At 45.0% G+C, this 20,281-nt stretch overlaps 1 protein-coding gene across 3 annotated transcripts in view; it reads left to right on the plus strand.

Moving 5' to 3' along the window:
* ANAPC16 (anaphase promoting complex subunit 16) overlaps positions 1–20,281 on the plus strand; it is a 368,706-nt gene that overhangs the window by 46,534 nt on the left and 301,891 nt on the right. For all 3 annotated transcript variants that reach the window (XM_069610517.1, XM_069610518.1, XM_069610519.1), the window contains one exon: positions 18,229–18,376. In XM_069610517.1, coding sequence (XP_069466618.1) covers positions 18,232–18,376 — 145 coding nt within the window. In that variant the 5' untranslated portion in view covers positions 18,229–18,231. The remainder of the gene's footprint in view (positions 1–18,228; positions 18,377–20,281) is intronic.

Below are 20,281 nucleotides of genomic sequence, written 5' to 3' on the forward strand. Positions count from 1 at the left end.
TTGTGGTTGTGAATTGCTGTTCAAGCGGGTAAGTATACCTGAACTGCAAACTGCTGGAGGAGTGGGTCTGGCATGAGAGTAAACCTGGTTGAAGTTGAATTGTTTAAAAAAGGGTATTGATGAATGCATTTTATGTTGAAGGGGATACTAAAGACATTTGTGGCAAAAATTATTCTGACCAAGACTGTTTTGCTGCTATTGATGAACTGAAGAATGATTCAAAGAAGGGAAAGAACCTTCTATTTTTCGGAGTTGGAACTTTCTGTTGACAAGTTGAAGTTATACCAAGTGCAGTTGGAAACGTTTGTTGACAAAGTGGAATTACATCAAACTGAGTTGGATTTTTACATTGATGAGTTGAAGTGGAAACAAACTGTGATTGAATGTTATTGCAAATCAGGATTTTCTTGTTATCTTTTATTGAACTGTGAAACAGAATCACATTTGAACTTGGGGAAGGGAATGTGCTCACGTTACAAAGAGAAACTGTGGTGATATTACAAATTCAATCATTGTTTGTTGAGAATTGCCATACATGTCCTTGTTTATGTGTTAAATGTGTAAGTGTCAGGGACAGATATACTTTGTTAGTGTTTCCTTTATTTTATTTTAGGCAGGGAAATCCTCGTCAGGGTAGGGATAGTGAGGCGTTCATCCAACCTTATCTTGTAATAAAGTGGCATTTGTTGAGAAATCTTGACAAAATTGTTCGCCTCACATTTCTGACCCCTCACATCTGGCATCATAAAGGCTTGGTCAGTCTCTCCCTCTCCCAATTCCTGGTGAATCTAAAGGGCACAGCCATTCAAAGAGAATCATTAATATGGCCATCCATGTGCAGAGCCACTGCCCAGAGTTGACCAAAACTGAGGGGCCACCACACTGTATAAGCAAAGCAATACAAGCTGAGTTGCCTGTGTAGGAATTTGGAGAAACGTGACTCGTAAGTGAAGCTGGAGAAGGAAGATGAGAAAAGACTGGTGAATACATAGTGCTTACAGAGGAGGTGGAGAACAGAGGTGGAGAAGGACGGCAGTTGGTGGAAGAGAACATCAGAAGGAAGAATTCGGACCGAGAGACGAGATTTGTGTGGAGAATATCAGGAGTTAAGTTGGAAAGAGGGAGCAGAATGGCAGGAAAGAGTATTAGGAATAGCAAGTTAAATAGAGGGAGAAGGTTGGGGAAAGAGAGCATCATAAGTTAGAGAGGTTTTCTTCACCCAGCCTCCTTGCTCAGCCTCCTCCCTCCATATGGAGAAGGTGGTATGTGACAACAATACTAGAACGGTGCACTCGGGTAGGAGGTGGTAAGAAAGAGATTGAGATCAGTAGTTAATGGTAGGAGAGGGTCTGCAGGAAAAGGTTGTGTGTCAAATCCAAGTATTCGTCCCTTCTCCCTAAGGGAGAGCCACCCCCATTGAGGATAGGGAGGTGAGCCCAATCCGCAAGACCTTCCTTGGGGGTTTGGGCAAGCTAGACCTCACTGGGAGTGACTCTCCCTTAGGGGACAAGGACTCCCAAGATTAATTAAAATCTTCCCAGGGCCCTGTGCTCTCCGATTATATTGGTGCCAAAGAGATTGTCCAGGTGATGAAGCCTTTGCCTTTTACTTAATGTCAATGTAGACCTCCCCTCGACTCAACCATGGAACTGTAGCTCACTATAGAGAGCCATGTTAGGGACTTCTCCATCAAACAGATGGTAACATCTCCCCTGACCCCAATATTCCAGGTAAATTCTGCTTTTATGAAAGCTGAGCCATGTAAGGTTGGGTTAATGTAAGGGAGCTGTGGCAAACCAAAAGTAGGACTCCGACTCTGGGATATAATGTTTACAGATTTGTACTGTCTTTTCTTACAGTCAGTCTGACCTCCTGGCCAGCTTCAAAGAAAATAACAAACTAAAATAATGAACACTAATGCTAAGAGTTCTATTCCCTATTCTAAAACCCCAAATGTTGAAGCAAAACCTACTACTGTCAGGATGTTTCATAACTGTCATGATGCCTGCCCCTGGAAGACCAGACCAGGCCCAGCAGCCCCGGAAGCAGGCATCATGCCACTTGGAGCATGCCCAAAAGCCCCAGTTAGGGGCTGTTTGGGTACATTCCTGGCGCCTATGGCGCCAGGCTCATAAAGATAAAGTGAGTCCTGGCGCCATGGGCGCCAGGCTCATTATTGATAACTTACCTGAAGCAGACCATGCTGCATACTCACCTGAGGCAGACCATGCTGCATGAAGACTCAAGCCAAATGAGGCCTAGGAGGGACTATTTTATTGAAGGGACTATTTTGTTACTTGGGTGGGGCTGTGGAAGAATACTTACCTGGATCTTCTTCCAAGGCTATTTAAACCACGCCCGGACAGCCACACGTGCTTCGCGTTATTCTGCTTGCTGCAGCGTAACACTCACCGTGTTTTCAGCAGCTCCAGTCTTCAGCCACGCCCGCTTCAGTCCTGGGACTCCTGAAACAAGAAGAAAAGAAGGATAAAGGTTAGAACAGGAGTTTTAACTTTAATCCTTACCTGAATCCTGATCCATTTCGCCACGGAACTGAAAGACAGAAGTCTTTGAAGCATCGCTTCGCATTCCTACGGCGCCGCGCTGAACTCACCTGCTTGGCGGTACTTCAGCATTCCATCACGCTCTCTCCATCTCGCGGCCGCCCTCCGACACCTAAGGAGACAAAGACAGCAAGGGGAGCAAGGGGTCTCTCTAAGACTATACAAGCTACCCCCAAGGACTTGCCTGATTTACCACGGGAGGTACTCACCTCATCTCAGGTCGGCGCAGTCAACTCTGCTTCATCGCCGTACCCCGGCCCCTAAGGGGAGAAAGCAAAGACAATATCAGTTACCCCCCACAAAACTTACCCGATTTACCACGGGGGTCTCACCTCATCTCGGGTCGGCACAGTCAACTCTGCTTTATCGCCGTACTCCGGCCCCTAAGGGGAAAAACCACAATAGACTTACCTGAATCTTACCGAGTGCCATTTGGAAATCTTCGAGTGGATTAATCGGCAACCTGCAAGGAATCGGACAGAGTGAAGATCAGACATTTGAACTCTTATGAACAATTGGACTTTAGAGTCAATACTGGAACTCACCAATTCCTCTACGCCAGTGAAGTAACTGGTCATCAACGCGCCCCTGCGGTCGACGCAGGATGGAGAGCTCATCCTTCCAAACCATCAGGTGAGACTAAGGAGGGGACATCAAGAGTGATCTGTGGGAAGACAACGGGAGTGGGGAAGGTGGGTTGACACTCAATTCCACGGGTGGTTAATTCCTCTTCTCCTTTGCAAAAGAATATTCTTGCGAGCCAGACAAACTAGGCTGAGCGGGCCAGTCCAGTCAGTCATCTCGGCGCTACACGTCACGCTGGTGGAAATAACAGCGGCCCAGTTCCGGTCGACGCCCCCGTGGGAACCAGGTGAGCGTAACAATAACAAAGTCCCTAGCCCAAATCCTAAAATAGCCTACTACTTTCCTAGAAGAACTAACACACATGGGTCTAAAGGGTTTAACAAGTAAAAAGGATTGACTGCTTCTAATGCAGGTTTACTCCCACTCTGGTTCCGATGTATAGAAAGTTATTTAGGTGTCGGTGTAATGGCTACGTGTTCCAAAGAAAGTCTTACTTTGGGTATTACAGTCTCTTTCTGGCCATCTCTGGGTGCCCTTTTCAGTTGTTTACCCCACGCAGGGGTATTTATTTTCTTCTCTAGAGTTTCACACTCTCTTTCACTCCAGTTTGAGGTATTTCTCCTTTTTTTCTTTCTAGTGTGTCTTCTCTCTCTCTTCCTCTCTGTCAATTTCACTCGCCCATCATTCCTGGGGTCTCTTGAGTCTTGTTCCCCTTTCTTGAGGTATCTTCACTCTGAGCAAAGGGGTGAGTCTCTTACGTGACTCCTTCGAACTGAGCTCACCCACCTCTTCCCCTCCAGGAGTAGTCAGGCAGCTCACCATCCCCCCTTCACTGGGGAAGTTTAGGTTGTCTAGTCCCTTCCCAAGGCAGCTGATGCTAGCCTCTCTTCCAGCTCCTCTGGGCTCCTGGGTTGGAGGGGTAAATGCCTCTTCACCCCCTCTGGGCTCACTCAGGTTTACCTTTTCAGCACAGCAGGTTGGCTACAAAGAACAAAGCAGCCCCCACCTCCCTGCTTCAGGATTCCTAACCACTTCAGCACAACAGGGTAGCTACCAGGCACAAGGCAACCTTATTTTCCCTGCTTCAGGCCTCTTCGCCAGTGTTTTCCCAAACCAGCAGGGCGGGGGGAGGAGCAGAAGGGAGATGAGATGAGGGGAGGGGAGGGGTGAGGGGGATGAAACCCCTGTCTGGTAGCTGAAAAGTAGGTGCAGGGGTTAGAGAGCCCAAACCTATAGCCTACAGCAGAGCCAAGGAGACCAGAGATCTATGTTTTGATAATGCCAAAAATCAAGAGCATCATATCGGCATGTTCCAAGCAGAGAAAGAAACAAAACTCTGGCAGGAAGCAGAGTCCAGGGACAGGATAGCCTGTAAATAGCCTACAGCAGAGCTGAGGGATCCTGAGGGACACCAAGTGTGTTATGAAAATCAAGAGAGTACTGAAGTAAGAAGAGTATGTTCTAGGCTACCAAGGAGGGGAGAGACATGAGGGGGCCAGGTGGGCCATAGAGGCCTGATAAGTCCAATAAGCCAATGGAGGCAGGTACTAAAAACATTGTGCAATTGATGGTCAACAATTGCGAATCTGTGCCTTTTTTCCAAGGATTGAGTGTCTTTGTATTGTTTTCAGAAATAAACATTTATTTTGAACTGGTTGTTCTCCAAGAGATTGAAAGGAACCTTTATGTTGAACTGACTTTTGTTTTGAGAGAACTGTTTGGACATCTTAACCAGAAACAGTGTCCTGTAAAGAACATTTACTTTGAAGAAACTCTGAATGAAAGGGGTTCAGCTGGGAAATGTTATGATATGATATGATATTTGTAACATGCCTATACACAAGTGTTTCAAGGCGCGATGAGGCAGGGAGGGGGGAACAAGAGAAGACCGACAACGATCCTACTAGCCAAGGTGTCATTCAGATCGCGCAAGTGCATGGGTAGAGGGGAAGGGAGAAGTGAAAAGGGGAAAGGTAGGGGGGAAAGTGCAGTACAGGGTTAGTAGAATGACAAGATAAATAATAAGGACCAGCTGGTGGCAAGTGCAAGGTAAGTGCAGACAAGTGCTGGGAAGGGGGGCTGTAGGGATACAGAGACAGTCCCGCAGTGCTGGGGTTGCCAGGGAGGCAGTGCAAGGGGAGAGTGGCTGGGCCAAGGACCGAGATCGGTGAGAGTGGCCCAGTTGTAGATTCAGTGCAGTTTCAGTCAGGAATTTAGCAGGGGAGAGTGGGGAGAGAAAGCAGAAGCAAAGAGGAAGGTTTTGAGTTGCTTCGGGAACGGGCGATGGTTCTCAAGTTTCAGGGAGGCAGGAAGGCTGTTCCAGAGGAAGGCCCCTGCCGCGGAGAGAGATCTACCCCCAACTCGTTGCTTGGAGAAGCGGCTGACCCTGAGGGAGTCGGAGACGGATGAGCGAAGAGCTCAAGAAGGAAGATATTTAGGAAGAGAGAGTTGAAGGTATTTAGGCCCCAGGCCCCAGAAGGCCTTGTGGATAATGCAGAGGGTTTTGAACTTAATCCTCGCAGCCACTGGGAGCCAGTGTAGAGATTTCAGTCCTGGAGAGATACGGTCCCTGGGTTTGAGGCCAAGGACAAGTCTCGCAGTCCTGTTCTGGAAGAGTTGCAGAGGACGAAGAGTAGAGGCAGGCAGATTTAGATAGAGGCTGTTACAGTAGTCCAGCTTCGAGAGAAACAGGGCTCGGGAGATGGGGAGCTTCTGGGGGAAGGAGAGGAAAGGAAGAATACCTCTGAGGAGGTGCAGCTGGTAGTTTGACTTCTTGGAGATGTCAGATATGTGAGGAGAGAAGGAGAGTATGGAGTCGAAGATGACCCCGAGGTTTTTTGCCTTGCAGGTAGGAGCAGGAAGAGGGCCAAGAGAGGCCGGCCAGAGAGCTGCAGGGAAGGAGGGAGTGGGTGTGCCGATGAGTAGAATCTCAGTCTTACTGGCATTAAGGCAGAGGTCATTGGCAGCACACTAGGGATGTAACGGTATTACGGTATACCGTTAAAGATACTGTGAACCAATTAATTGAACAATAATAACCGTCACATTGTTTATACCGGTATACCGTTCATACCGTTAAGTGTGCTTTTCAATCTGATTTGGAAAGGCTGCAGTAAGCAAGTGCTGAACAATCTTGGTCTTGCACTGTTGGATGTGCCGTCTGCCAAGTCGTTTCAGTTTGAGCAGTTTTTAATGCCATTCCATAAACCACACGTGCCTGACACAAAATTAATATATTAGCAATAGGAAGAATAAATACAGTGCCAAGAAGGAAAAGGGTTTGCTTTTTTTTTAATTTACATTTATTTTTAAAGCGCTCACACAGCCCGCAGGCATCGAGGCGCTGTTAAAGAAATTGTTTTTGTTTATTTAGTTGCGTAATTGTTTTTGTCTTAGTTGCGTATTTATAGCGTGCTTAAACACCCAGAGGATTCTAAGCGCGGACCCGGGGATCGAACCTGTGTTGCTTCGTGTCGTCTTGCTTCCAAGGCGCACACGTTGCCGCTGAGCTATCCTCCCGGGACTTTGGGTTGGCGGCTTTGGGGTTTATATATCTATAATGGATAATGTTTTCTAAACATATGACAATGGGGGCTTTCGCTGGTTCTATCATTGAATTTACAAATAATAAGTCACACTGCGAAATTTACTAATCTCTGTGGGTATTCCCTGCTGCCATGCCAAAGGGTAACATATCCGTGATTACTGAACACCTTTTGGCCCGGAAGTAAACTAAAGGCTGTAACGTAAGGAGAGGGTGCGTGTGCATGTGTGTGTGTATGCGCACAAGCGTATACTACCATCAGAATCCATTGATCTGTGGCATGCAGGTTATCAAGATGGCAACATGTTCATCTTCACCAGTAGCCAGTGGGGGAGCTAAAAGCCAAAATGACCACTTAAGAAAAGCTTCAGTTTGCTTTGCCAGTCGCAGCAGCCCCCCCACTCCTCCTCTCCACACGTGTGTTTGTGTTTGGTGGAAGCAAGGGGTGGCATTTCAGTGGAAAGTATGTTGAAAAGCCCAATTCTGGACCTGGGTGCCTGGTTTTGTTTGTAATGATAAATCTGACAATTTATGACCTTTTAGAAAATATTTAAGATTAGTTAACTCCACCTGCTATACCGCGATAACCATGATATACCGTCATTTGGCAAAAAGGTTATTGTACCGTCATAAAACTAATACCGTGACACCCCTACAGCACACCATTCCTGGATAGCAGACAGACAGTCGGAGATGAGGGAAGGAGAGGAGGAGGCCGAGGGTAGCCTGAAAATGAGATGGGTATCATCCGCATAGCACTGTAAGTTGAGGCAGAAAGCGGCGATGCGGTGGCCAAGGAGTGCCAGATACTGTTTGAACAGCCGGGGAGAGAGTTTAGATCCCTGGGGGACACCACAGGTAGAGAAAAAGATGTCAGAGAGGAAGAACCCCAGTTGGACCTGGGAGAGTCGATTGGAGAGGAAATAGGTCAGCCACGCAAGAGCCTGACCAGTGATACCCAGGTTATCACAGAGACGGTTGAGCAGGATGGCATGATTGACAGTATCCAAGGCAGAAGATAGATCGAGCAAAATGAGAACACACGGAGTGTTAGAGTCAAGGTTCGAGAGCAGGTCCTCGCGGATGTTCAGGAGAGCAGTTTCCGTGCTTCTGGCAGCTCTGAAGCTAGACTGATGGTCATGAAGACTACAAACAGATTCAACATGGAGATTGAGCTGGGAGATGGCCAGTTTCTCCAGGAGCTTTCCCAGGAAGGGAGTGATGGAGATTGGGCGATAGTTAGCCGGGCAGGAGGGGTCGGAAGAGGGTTTCTTAAGAAGAGGGTGCACAAGGTAGTGCTTAAGGGGGATGGGAAGACTCCAGAGGTGAAGGAGTGATTGCAGAAGTCAGCCAGGGCAGGAGCCAGGGAGTCGATGTGGTCCTTGATACTTTTGGAGGAACAGGGGTGAACCTGTTTTGACGAGACTTTCATAGATCGGACTTGTCTGGAAACCTCGTCTGCAGAGAAAAGGGGAAAAGCAGAGAAGGAGGGAGGAGGGGTGGCTGCAGAAGGGCCAGAGGAAGAGCAGGGAATTGAGGGAGGGAGGTGATAGGAGGAGAGTGAGGACAGGATGTCCTGAGTTTTTGAGATAAAGTGGGAGGCCAGTGCCGTGCAGAGGGCCTACGAGGGGACAGGAAAGATAGAGACTGCAGCAGGGTTGGCCAGCTCCTTGCAGATTTTAAAGAGTTCGGCCGAATTGTTAGATGCCGCAGAGATGCGGGCTTGGGTAAGGGCTCTCTTCTTGGTGAGAACGGAGAGCCGGTATTGCCTTTGGAGCAGGCAGCAGGCCAGTCTGTCAGAGGATGACAGACCCAGGATCAAAGCACATCTTTATTTCTTTTTGTCCAGTGTAGGGCCAGATAGTTGGACATTTTAGGATGGAGGACTGTGTTTTGATTATTTGGACATTCTGACAAGCACCTTAGCTTTAGATTCCTGGGAAGGGAATCCCCTTTTAGCAATAAGGAAAGCAAGATGTTTTTGTTATTATTTAAATAAAGAGTTGAATCATGTCCTTTGGTCCGCTTCTTTTGGTTCACCACAGTTGGTAAATATATGGTGTAAGTAGCAGATCGGAGAAAGGTGAGAACTAAAATACCTCAAAAGGATGGGGTGGCAGACTGACTTGGATGGTTTTGGTGGGCCCCGTTGGCCAAGACAGATACTAGAGGAAGAAGGGAGGGGCTGATGGGGAGGCTACGGTAGTATCAAAGAGAAGAGTGGGAAAGGAGTCACCAATCTAGGTCCATCGAGGCAAGGGACTCTCCTGTGTGAATATATATTTTGCAAGCTACTCACAGTCCATGTACCTAGAGGGAACAAATGGATAGGAAAACGCTAGAGACAGCCGGCCAAGAAGAATGCTTTGGGGACCCTAAAAACCCAAATGTCCAGTCATTGCCAACCTCTTGGGAGAGAAAGAGATGTATGATATGGCATTTATAACGCGCCTGTACACAAGTGTTTCTAGGCACGTGAGGGTACAAGGGCATTTGGAGACAAAGAGTTCGGGGAACCCCCGCCCCCCTCCCAACCAGCAACAGGATGATTGTGAGCCTTTCTTGAGAGAAAGAAAAGTGAAATACTGGGTACCAAAGCCCCAACCCGTAGGAGGGGTAACCCAGGCTGTACAGACCTGAACATTTGATTTTTTTGTTTGTTGTTTTCCTATTCCCTACATTATATTATTTTGGCTGCTCTTTTACCGGATTCCACATTAAATCCCTTTTAACATAACTGTTGTCTTGGCTGCTTCTTGACCCATTGTCACTATGTGATACAGGTGTTATTTTTACATCATTTAATGGTACTACATTTATTAACCTAGGCAGGATGAAAAGTAGAATTGCTCATGATTCAGGGTTCAAAATTGTGAACTGCATGCTGACCTCATGTGATGGGTGAGCACTTATGTAGCCCTGGTGTTTCTTGCTATGGCCTCCTGGGAGCGTGCACAAGCCTTTACCCCACAGACCAGGGTGGGACCACTCGCCACCCCCTCCCCATAGACCAGCTACAAGCAGAAGGTGCTAGGCAATGTGCAAATCTACAATTGATATTGAACCCTCACTGCAACTGGTGAAAGCATACTCCTGAGTTCTTGCCTTAGGTTGACCCCATTCCCAAGATGGATTTTGTAAGGGATCCGAACGTGGACCTAACCTTTTTAGTTTTAACAAAATCATAAACCATTAAACCCATGAAACTTTAAATAACTAAATACTCATCTTCATATTCCCTTTAATTTCCTATGCTGCCGTGATTTCCATCTCTTGGGGCAGTCCTTTGTGAGGTTGGCATCATAGAAGGAGACAGACAACAGATTCAATATTTAAAAATGCTTTTCTTAAAGAAAACCCTAACTTGCCCTGTGCTAAGGTGTGATTTCCCTACTTAAAGAAAATACCGAAAGTCTGTGTCAGTATGTTCATCTGACAAGTCTGGCTGTTTCCAAAACCTATGCTTGCCCTCACAACTTAAGACAAAGCCATGTGTAGGGATGTCAACCATAAACTAAGCTGTGTTCCAAAAGTAAAGTCCTGAGCTATTTCAAGCTTGGGCTTACTCTTCAACCTCTTTTCCCCATATGTCAACCAGTTAATCACAATGTTCAATTTACCTTCTGTTGAATTTAAACGTCAGGATTCCCTTCCCCAAGTTCTGTATAGTTCCAGGACAGCACGTCTCCGGGTTCCCTTCCCCAATTTCAATGTAAAAAATTATCACTAAAAGAAGTAACTTGACGCTTTATTCTTAAGACTGTGTTTTGACAATTTACAACTCGGGGGTTCCTTTCCCCAAGTCTTCTATGCACTGTGAGAAACCAGAAGGTGCCTCAACTACTAGTCCCTGGGGATTTGTCATCCAGGTGGCCAGGACACGGACATCGCTTTTGGATCCAGTTCCTGAGGGTCTACCAGTGTGGGAGGATCACCTTGGTGAGGGGTCTTTGGGGAGTGGGACGACGGATGGGGAGACGCGGTATCCCCTTCTCTAGAACACCTTTACCCCATCCTATCAGATAGGATACGTAGGAACTCTACACCACCCCCCCACCCCTTTTCAAGAAGAACACTTCCACATAAACAACACGCTATGGGAGAAAGCAGACTAACACCCGAGCAGTGTACCTGACGTGTCCCAATGCATTGGTCAGGCGAGGTCAGGCAATTACTGACAACTACTCACACCTAACTTCCATTAAACATCCCCACATGGATAAAAGCCGGAGCACGAGAGTTCACTCTTGAGCAAGGCAAAGCACATGAGGAAACCACAGTTTTGAGTCAGCAGCTGAAGAAAAGACGGCAAACTAGGGAGGGATTGCAAGGAGGGAAGTTCCCTTGACCCTTCCGACAGGAAACTGTTACTTTTAAGAGCCCTTGAGATTAGAAAGCGTAAGACCATGAACCAGGCTGAAGAATCCTGTATTGTGTGTTGGAGATACCTGGGGCCCTCTTGTGTCACTAATCTAGGTGGGGCGAAGCATTAGCCGCCGTGGTGCCTTCCATGGCTCCAAGAACAAAGTAGCATCGGTGAAATCAACACAGCCGGTGAGTTGGGGAGACCGATACAAGACTGGTCTGTGTTGAAGCCAAGGTTGCAAGCACCAACATTATATGACGAGCGCTGGAACGAACATTGTTAAAACGCGTATGATAAAAGACAAAAGTAAAGTTGACGTAAAGTTGAACTGCTGATTAGTGTTTCAACTTTGAAGAGACTTTGATATGATACCTTTGACAGAGTGGTCCGGCACGGCGTGGGTGCTCAATCGAAGGTCTCTGTAAGGTATCCAACTGAGAAGTAGAAAAGTGAAAGTTAAAGGGTTTTGATACGAAGAGAACAAAGAATTGTAAATCGAAGTGGTCCTGCGACTGGTCAAGCCAAAATCCCACGCACAGTTGAACGTCATTGATTTTGACATAGTAAAGAAAGTTTGGAAAATTAGGTAATTTGGTCCAAGCCCGGCGGAGGGAGACCAATTGAAGGTTTTTGTGGTAAAGTGTGTCTGGGAAAAGGGGGACCCAGGGTGAACAATGAATCACCAGATAAGTTGTGCATATGAGAATCCTGAGGAGAAAGGAACTTTGAATGGTTTTTTTGTCGCATCACACCCACTGAAATAAGAGACTTTGAATGGTAAAGAGACTTTAGCACAGAAGGTCCTTATACTAAGATTTTGAACTGGATCCTCGTGCTAGGAAAGCCAGAGTTATGTACGAAGGTCGAGTGCGCCGGCTAGTCCTATGCTGAAAACATGGCGAAGCGAAGCTAACCTCTCACTTATCTATTTCTTGAACACTTTTCTTTTGTATAACATTGTTTCCCACACCATTTGTATTTAGAAGTACGGATTGGCAACAGTGGTGTAACACAAAATGTGCGGGGTACCCGGTGAGCCATGCTGATCCCTTCCCCCCCAACTCAGCACCAAATCACGGGTCAAGCCACACTCTGGGCCAGCCTAGATTATCACGCTTGCGCAATACGCACAAACTGGCTGCTGAAGGGGTATGCCACACACTGTGCTAGGAGAAAGACATAATTATGTTTTAATGCAATATATAGCACACTTTCTGAGTGTTTGCAATGTTTTGTCGGGTAACACCAATCCAATACATGCAAGTCACCAACAGTGCACAGGAACATTAATGCTTTGCTATTAAAAATGCCATGCCACAATGAAAACATGGCCCATTGGCTGTACAATGTAGACCAGTGCAGACACGTAATAACATTACAGTAAACCATGAAAAGGCCCCATTTAGACATACCTAGACTGGTTGCTTCAAAATGGCAGTCGAAGCAATAACACTTATCAAGAAGTGAGCACACCTTCAAGCCTGGGTCTCTGCAGCCTCTAATAACATGGCCGAACTCTTTAAAAATCTGCAAGGAACTGGTCAATCCTTTTGCGGTCTCTACCTGTTCCCTTCCAGGCCCTCTGTACAGCTCTGGCTAAAACTCAGGACATCCTGTCCTCTATCACCTCTTCTTCTCTCTCTTCCTCTCTTGGCCCCCCTTTGGCCATCTTTACCTCTCCTTTCTCTTTAACAACACCTAATGTGGTTTCTAGACAAGTCTGATCTATGAAAGTGGCATCCAAATAGGTGCACCCTTGCCCCTCTTGAAGCATCAAGGACCATATTGACACCCTCGCTTCAGCCTTGGCCCATTTCTGAAATCACTCTTTAGCCACTGGAACGATCCCCTCTCCCCTTAAGCACTCCCTTGTGCACCCATTCCTCAAGAAGCTGTCTGCCGATCCTACTTGCCCGGCAAACTATCGACCAATCTCCCATCACCCCATTCTGGGCAAACTCTTGGAAAAGCTGGCCATCTCCCAGCTTACTCTCCACACTGAATCTGTTGGTTGTCTCCATGACCATCAGTCTGGACTGCCCCTCCCAGCACCAACTTGGTCCCTTTCTCTCCACCACCTCATTCTCTACCTTTGGTGTTCCCCGGGCTCTATCCTCTCACCCTGGTTTTTCAACCTTTACTTGTCCCCTTTGGCCCATCTGATCTCTACCTTCTCCTCTAACTTTCAGTGTTATGTGGATGACACTCTGCTTTCCTTCAGGCTCCTCCCTCGCTCATTCCTTACTGTCTATCCACGATTCAGGATTGGTATGCCTCCAATGATCTCTGCCTTAATGCCAGTAACACCGGGATCCTTCTCTTTGGGATCCCTGCCCCTGCTTTCCCTCTCACTCTGGCCGCCCACCTTGGCCTTCTTTCTTCGCCTTCCTGCGAGGCAAAAAAACGTGTTGTCCTCTTCGACAGCTCTCTCTTTCTCTCCTCACATCTTTTAAGTCGTCAAGTTCACTGTCTCCAGAGCCCTGATTCTCTCTAGGCTGGACTACTGCAACAGCCTCTTTCTTAATCTGCCTTCCTCTACTCTCTGCAACTAATCCAGAACAGGACTGCAAGACTTATACTTGGTGCTGCTGTGTCAACGGCCAGTGGCGCTTCCTGCTTGCATTTCCCATCTGAGCAGAGTAGGTGAGCAGAAATGATATCAACAACTGGGCCCGAACTTAATAGCCAGGACAGATGGAATCTAATTCTATCAGGGAACAATAGGAGTCTTACTTCTGTCATTATTCAATTTTGGAACCATATTATCGCCATGAAGACCACATAAACGCCAGGAATGGTGAACTCAAAGCAGTACCTAAAATAGTAGTAAGGAAAATTAAATAAGGAAGTACGGAGAGTATGGACAATGAAAGAAAGCTTGTGTTGAAATCTTTTATTGTACATTTTGGAAATGTATGTCTGTATGGAAAAAAATAAAAATAGTTGTGAATAAAACTACAACATTTTTTAAAAAAAATGCCCAGGATTGATTACTCTAGTGCCCCGTTGATGGGGCAAATAAAGGCTGTATAAAAAAAAATTCAAGTACTGCAAAATTATGCGGGTCGAATAGTGAAGAATGTTCCTAGACACAAGCCCATTGCAGCACACAGGAAGGAGGTACATTGGCTCCCTGTGAAGGCTAAAATTTGCTTTAAATCCCTTACGATTGTCCACAAATGTCTCTATGGTCAAGCCCCCCGGTACATTAAAGAATGTATTACTGTACAAAATCTTGCTAGAGCCACTCGGTCTGCCGATACTATGACACTGGTCTGCCCCAGGAGCAAGCGGTTGAATGGGAATGGTTGTTCATTCCCGGTGCAAGCTGCCCAAGAATGGAATAAACTTCTGGTTATACTGCATACTACTGAAGACCCCCTGACTTTTAGGAAACCACTGAAAGCTGCTTTGTTTGAATGAAAATCGTCTGGTCCTTACTACTGCTTCTTCTCTTGACCGTGCCCTGATGCCTGCAGGCTCCGTCACTATATAAATACATGAATAAATAGGGGAAGGGACAGGAACTGGGTCCCTTCCAATGGCCGCCTTCCTCCTCTGAGGTAGGAATGCCTCTGGCTTCCACCCAGGTCAGCCTTCCACCCCAGGCTATGAGGCGTGCCCATACTCTTTTGACAAGATCAGTTTACTGACGTTTGTCACAGATGAGAATAATTTCTTTTGGATAAGAACGTGATGCAGGAGGGCATTCAATCCTTGGGAACTGTGGTCTGAGTGAGGGATGTCTGATTCTTGATGTTTAAAAAATTCAATACTATGCTAACATCTTTGTTATTGGGAAGCCCTCATTTTCCATGACTTTGTTGCATGGAAGTTCTCTGCGAGTATCCCAATGCCTGCATTGCTCTACAGTTTTGCACCCCTAAAGGAAGAATGTGGTTAGGCCTATTTTGATTATTTCTGGGGTACCGTCAACATGTCACAGCGACTTGAGCAAGTGATGGCGAGGAGGGCTGTCCTGTCATGCGTGCATAGTCGAAAGTAAGGATTCTGGAAGGTCCAGGTGCTGTTGTATCCGAAGTTCCTTCTCTTTTACCTCTCTGTATTTTACAGTTGTATACATTTTCATTGGTGCACTTTTGTCTATATCGGACAAGCCCCCCTGTAAGCCCCTCCCTTTTTTCTGTACTTTCTTACCGTTTTTAAATCTGTTTTTGGGTCTTCCCTGAAAAACGAGCAAACCCGATGTAAATATACTGTGATGCAAATGCATCGATCTGAAGACTCTTTGATCGATGTAAAGACGGTCTGATCGAGTCTTCTCTGAATCCTGGTAAAATTACATATCTTTTGCAATGTAAACCATAATGAAGATAGTATCGTTACCAAAGGGAAAATTGTGATCCAGCAAATAATTAATACTTCTGATTATTCAGTCAACGTGCAGGTAGATGAGCAGACCAGTGTTTCATGTCAGCAGGCATTTTCCCAAGGCTCAAAAGTCAAGTGACACATTTAAGGAATTTAATCATGTCCACGAGTGGCTTCTCTTTCTGCATTTGGCCTTAACCAGTAAATATTTCAGAAGGTTCCGTTTGCCTCCTGAAAACTCAATCTTAATAACGGTCATGGCAGTGATTTCAGCTCATGTTCCGAAGCAGGGGTTTTACATTTGACTCATATTTCAATGAAAATCTGGCTAAAGCCTCCTCTGCAGGCTTATCTTTTGGGCAAGGACCCCTCTTTACCCAATGTGATGTCTTTCTTTCCTTCAATGTGTTCCTTAATTAATTCTGGTCCTAGCGGAGGTGGTCTAATTTACTGATGCAGTTTGGGTATGGCCGGTCCCTGTGTGTTCCCCCTGGTGACTGGACTGATCACTCATCACCTGGCTTTTCACCCTTTTTAGTTGTTTGCAGAGTTGTCTTGTTTTGGTGGGTCCAAAGGATGCTTGGGCTTATGGCGATGTGCATCCTGGAGATCAAGAAGCCAGACCTATGTATTTGTCTTTAGTGTCCCTTTCATGCCAGGTGAAGGGGTCTTCATCTTTCACGATACGTTTCCCAGAGGTTTCTGGGATCAGGAGTGGTGAATGGAAGCTATCACCTTTATGGTAGGGATTGCCTTTCTGTCTTCCAGACTGGAACTGATATATCACTTATGACAGGCTCAGAGTGGGCTAGGCTGCTAGCCTAGGGCACTTTCAAACTCACAGTTGTTCCAGGGTTAGGCAGCTCCACATCACCCGTGTTCCTACCCCTGGCATAGTGCAGGTGGAGTCTGGTACTCGGACACAACACCACTGCTATGTTAATGAACATCAGCAGGATTGCTTGTGGTTCTCAGACGTGGATGTTTTGGAACTGTGAAAGCTTAGCTGATCGGGCTGCTGGGTGTAATGTATATCCAGTCCAAAGAGACAGGTAAGTGTGCCTACCACAGCCCCCTGTCCTCCACCACAATCCACCCACTCATTTGTTAAAGTGTACTGCTTAGTTATGAGACACTGCCCTTGGGACATAGCCCCTGCAGCAATATAGACATTAGATTATTCGTCAATAACGGTTCTTTCATACATGCAGTTCGTGCCATAAAAGCTAATGCTAATCTCTGGCTTTCCAGTGCCATTGCTTTCTGGAGTAATCTTCAATGAAGCATGGGACACTCCACTTGTGTTATGCAAACACTGTCATCTGGATGAGAGTTATGCTGGAAAACTGTGTGTGGATAATGCTTTGTATCTGTTGCTGCTTCCTCCCTCGTTCTGGGAATTTTCAGAAAGTTATCCCCTGGAAGGAGGCTGGAGTACCTAAAAGTGACTCGCTGTATTGGTAGTGAGTGAGTCTGTTTTGTAATTTAGAGATTGGTTTAACAATGGTTATTTTGATAGTGTAGCTTAATAAACTTACAAGCTCTGTCATCTACTTACAAAATTGAATTGTGTATTCTATATTTTTCTCCTTGTCATGTACGGCACTCGGATGCCCGTGGGCCTGGTTCTTGCCTTCTAACAATTCCAAAGACAAATGTAAAAAAGGTCCAGATTTCCTGTTTTTCTTCAAACCTTTTACACTGATTTTTTTTTTAACAAGATCACTCCGCATAGGACAATGCGTATAGGACCTGCGTGCAATATACTAAAACACAATCTTAGAAAATACAAGCTTGTACAGAAATTAAGGTAAATCCAAACTGATCGACTGGCTAGGCTGCATGAATATAGAGAGAGCATCTTATGAATTTGGGTTTTGATGTAGAGTGCTTAGGCAGTTGAGTGTGTTTTTGTTAAACCCTTATCTGACCAATTCAAACTTCTTGTCTGTATCCACGATCTTTGCCTTGGTTGTTGCATACAAGAAAGTCATGTTTTAGGCACAGTGTGTATTTTCCCAGGTAACTGTCCTGTTGCCTTCCAGTTGGTGGTTATTATTTTCGATCTGTGAATTGCAAAAATCAAATACTGCAGACAAAAATTTCGATTTTTGCACTTTTCAATGCAATTATACATAGCCCATACTCCCCTCACATTTATTTCCCTAACCCCTCTCCCCCCAACATATAATTGTGTTGAAATACACAGTAAAAAAATTCTGCATTTTCGTCTGAGGTATTTTCAACTGTGCATTAATCTTCTGATCGTTTTACAGTCTAAAACATGGATGACATTTTTCAGCATTTGAATTTGATGTTTAGCACAGAGACCACTTCTTTTTGACAATGGCTGCATATGTTGGCATTCAGTCAACCGACCTACCGTGCATTCTTTTAAATTTGAAAGGAAATACATTCTGTTCTTTCTCACCAATGTACATGTATGGATACCTCTTAACTGCTGCTTCACTTTTATTTTGTAGGACTACCCTTTCCTTTAATACTTTAAATCTTTCCAACCAAAACACACCCCTGTGGTGTAAGGGGGCTTTTCTGTCACTTAGCCTAGCACTGCAGACAGGTTTCACAAATTGTGTGCCTTAAGTGCTTAATGTCTGCCACTTGCTGTCATTATTTGTTGTATTATGTATCATGTGATGTATTCCGTTGTAAGATGGTTTGATGCTCTTAAACATAATTTCTATTTAATGTTAGAAAAAGGTTGAATTCCTGACCCTATCAGTTACATTCTTTTTCTCACTCCTTTGCCAACATTCATGTTGCAGGTTGAGGATCCTTATATTAAGGGTATGTCCTATTTTCTTCTGTTCCAACAGATCATGATGGCTGCTTCCTCTTCATCCTCTTCTGCTGGTGGTGTGAGCGGAAGCTCCATAACTGGCTCTGGCTTTAGTGTCTCAGACCTAGTTCCACCACGAAAAGCGCTTTTTACGACCCCTAAAGGTGCCGGAGACCTGCTGGAAGGTAGAGCTCAGCCATTACCTATATTGTTTGTGTGCGACCAGTAGCGGTTATTGCCGTCATCCATTAGGCCTGCTTCATTTGGCATCCTAGTCATCGCTGTAGCGAAATGTGTATTGGTAGTTCTTTCACCAAATGCAAACTTGTCTAAGGGTGTGAGCAAAAGTGTACCAAGGAACACTTGAAATAATGAATTGGGTCACTGTAGTTCTAAGTTCAGCAACCTGGCAGTGATCCAATCTAGCAACAATCCCAGGAAACACAGCTATGCCTGTATGTGTATCAGAGGAAAAACATAACATGGCGACTAATCGAAGTAGAAGCTGCTTGGCTGCACTTGGTTGGTGGCTGCCAGGACTGCCACATAGGATGCGCATTGTGATCAGGGAGTCCAAGTGTTTCTTTGGCTTAGAAGGCAACTTTAATTGCCTAAAACACTTTCTCTCTCTGCAGAGGGTATCCTCCCCAGATTTATATACTCTTGAGTTCTTGCCTGGACGACGTGTGTAGCAACACATTTTCCATACTCAAGAAAAAAATCAAATGGGAGGTTTCCACGAGAACTCTGCATTTAGTTCAAGGACATCAGCTGATTGAAGGCGCTTCCACAATGCATTGCATCACTGACAACATCTTTGGTTTTGTATTTTCTTGACTAGTGTAATATCTAGTTTTGCAGGATTTTGGCTTTGTAACAATGTTGTTTTCTTTTAATTTCACATTTTTCAACCTCTACATCTTCTTTTCCGTCACATGGTGATCATGTTTCAGGGAGGCTCTTTTTTTCTGTAATATTCTCTGATCCTTATTTTCACTCGGGAAAGAGCAGCACACATTTCAAGATAGCCATTTGACTCACACTTAAGGTGACTCTTTCAGACTTCATCTGATATGCATGTATTATCTTCTGGCTAAGCACCCCTGCAGATTAGTGTATACCATGTCGGGAATTTCGTGATGAACATGGTGCGTGCAGCCCTTTAAAGAAGGGCCAGGATCTGGGTGACATAAGATGTGTGAGGTGCACAGCCTATTCTAATGGTTAATTTCATAAAGTATACATATATAATGATTTAAATGCAATTTCAGGTGCAGCTGGGTAATCCAGCTACCAAAGGCACTCCTGTGGAGAAAACTCTCCTAATAAACTTTGTTTGCTAATAAATTCACTCATAAAATACATATTGAAGTAAATAAATAAAAATGGAAAGACTTTGTAGACCATTGAAATTGCAAATTCAGAAGTCCTTTGTAACACCAAACAGCGTTTACAAATTTATATGCATTTCAAACAAGTTTCACCTATCTCTGAGGTGTAATGGGTACAATTTTATAAAAGACAATTTTACAAGAACATAATTTCTTTAACTCAATATCCTTAAGTGTCACCACATCACACTTAATTCTTGATCATAACAATATCAACAAACACTGAGCATATTTCTGGTCAACTAATAACAGTCTGGAGATGTTCATTCAGACACCTCAACAGTATTGCCAACCTGTTTCAGATTAGGTATCCATCTTCATGGCCTGTACAGTGTTCTTTTAAATAAATTATATTTCTTTGATTAACCTAAAAACATGTATGTAGTTACCAACTTGTAACTATGGCTAACCTGCCAGATGAATATTTATAAAACTCAAATTAAATAAAGTACACTAACCTTCCCATTGTAGGCAAATCCCTCCTGTTTGTAGAACCTACAAACCAAAGTAAAACAAATGCATATAGCCATTAACCGCTGCATGGATTGGGTAATTTGAAAACCTTTATTGCAGCAACATAAATAAATCGACTCCTCTCTTACCTTTGTAGCCTCACTGACCTCAAAGGGCTGAGTCAGTTTTTGTTAATGTTTTCTCCCAACACTCACAGACTTCTTCCTATTCAAAAGTGACTCACAA

The sequence above is a fragment of the Ambystoma mexicanum genome, chromosome 8 (genome assembly GCF_040938575.1).
Source record: "Ambystoma mexicanum isolate Mex_15411 chromosome 8, UKY_AmexF1_1, whole genome shotgun sequence".
NCBI lineage: Eukaryota > Metazoa > Chordata > Amphibia > Caudata > Ambystomatidae > Ambystoma > Ambystoma mexicanum.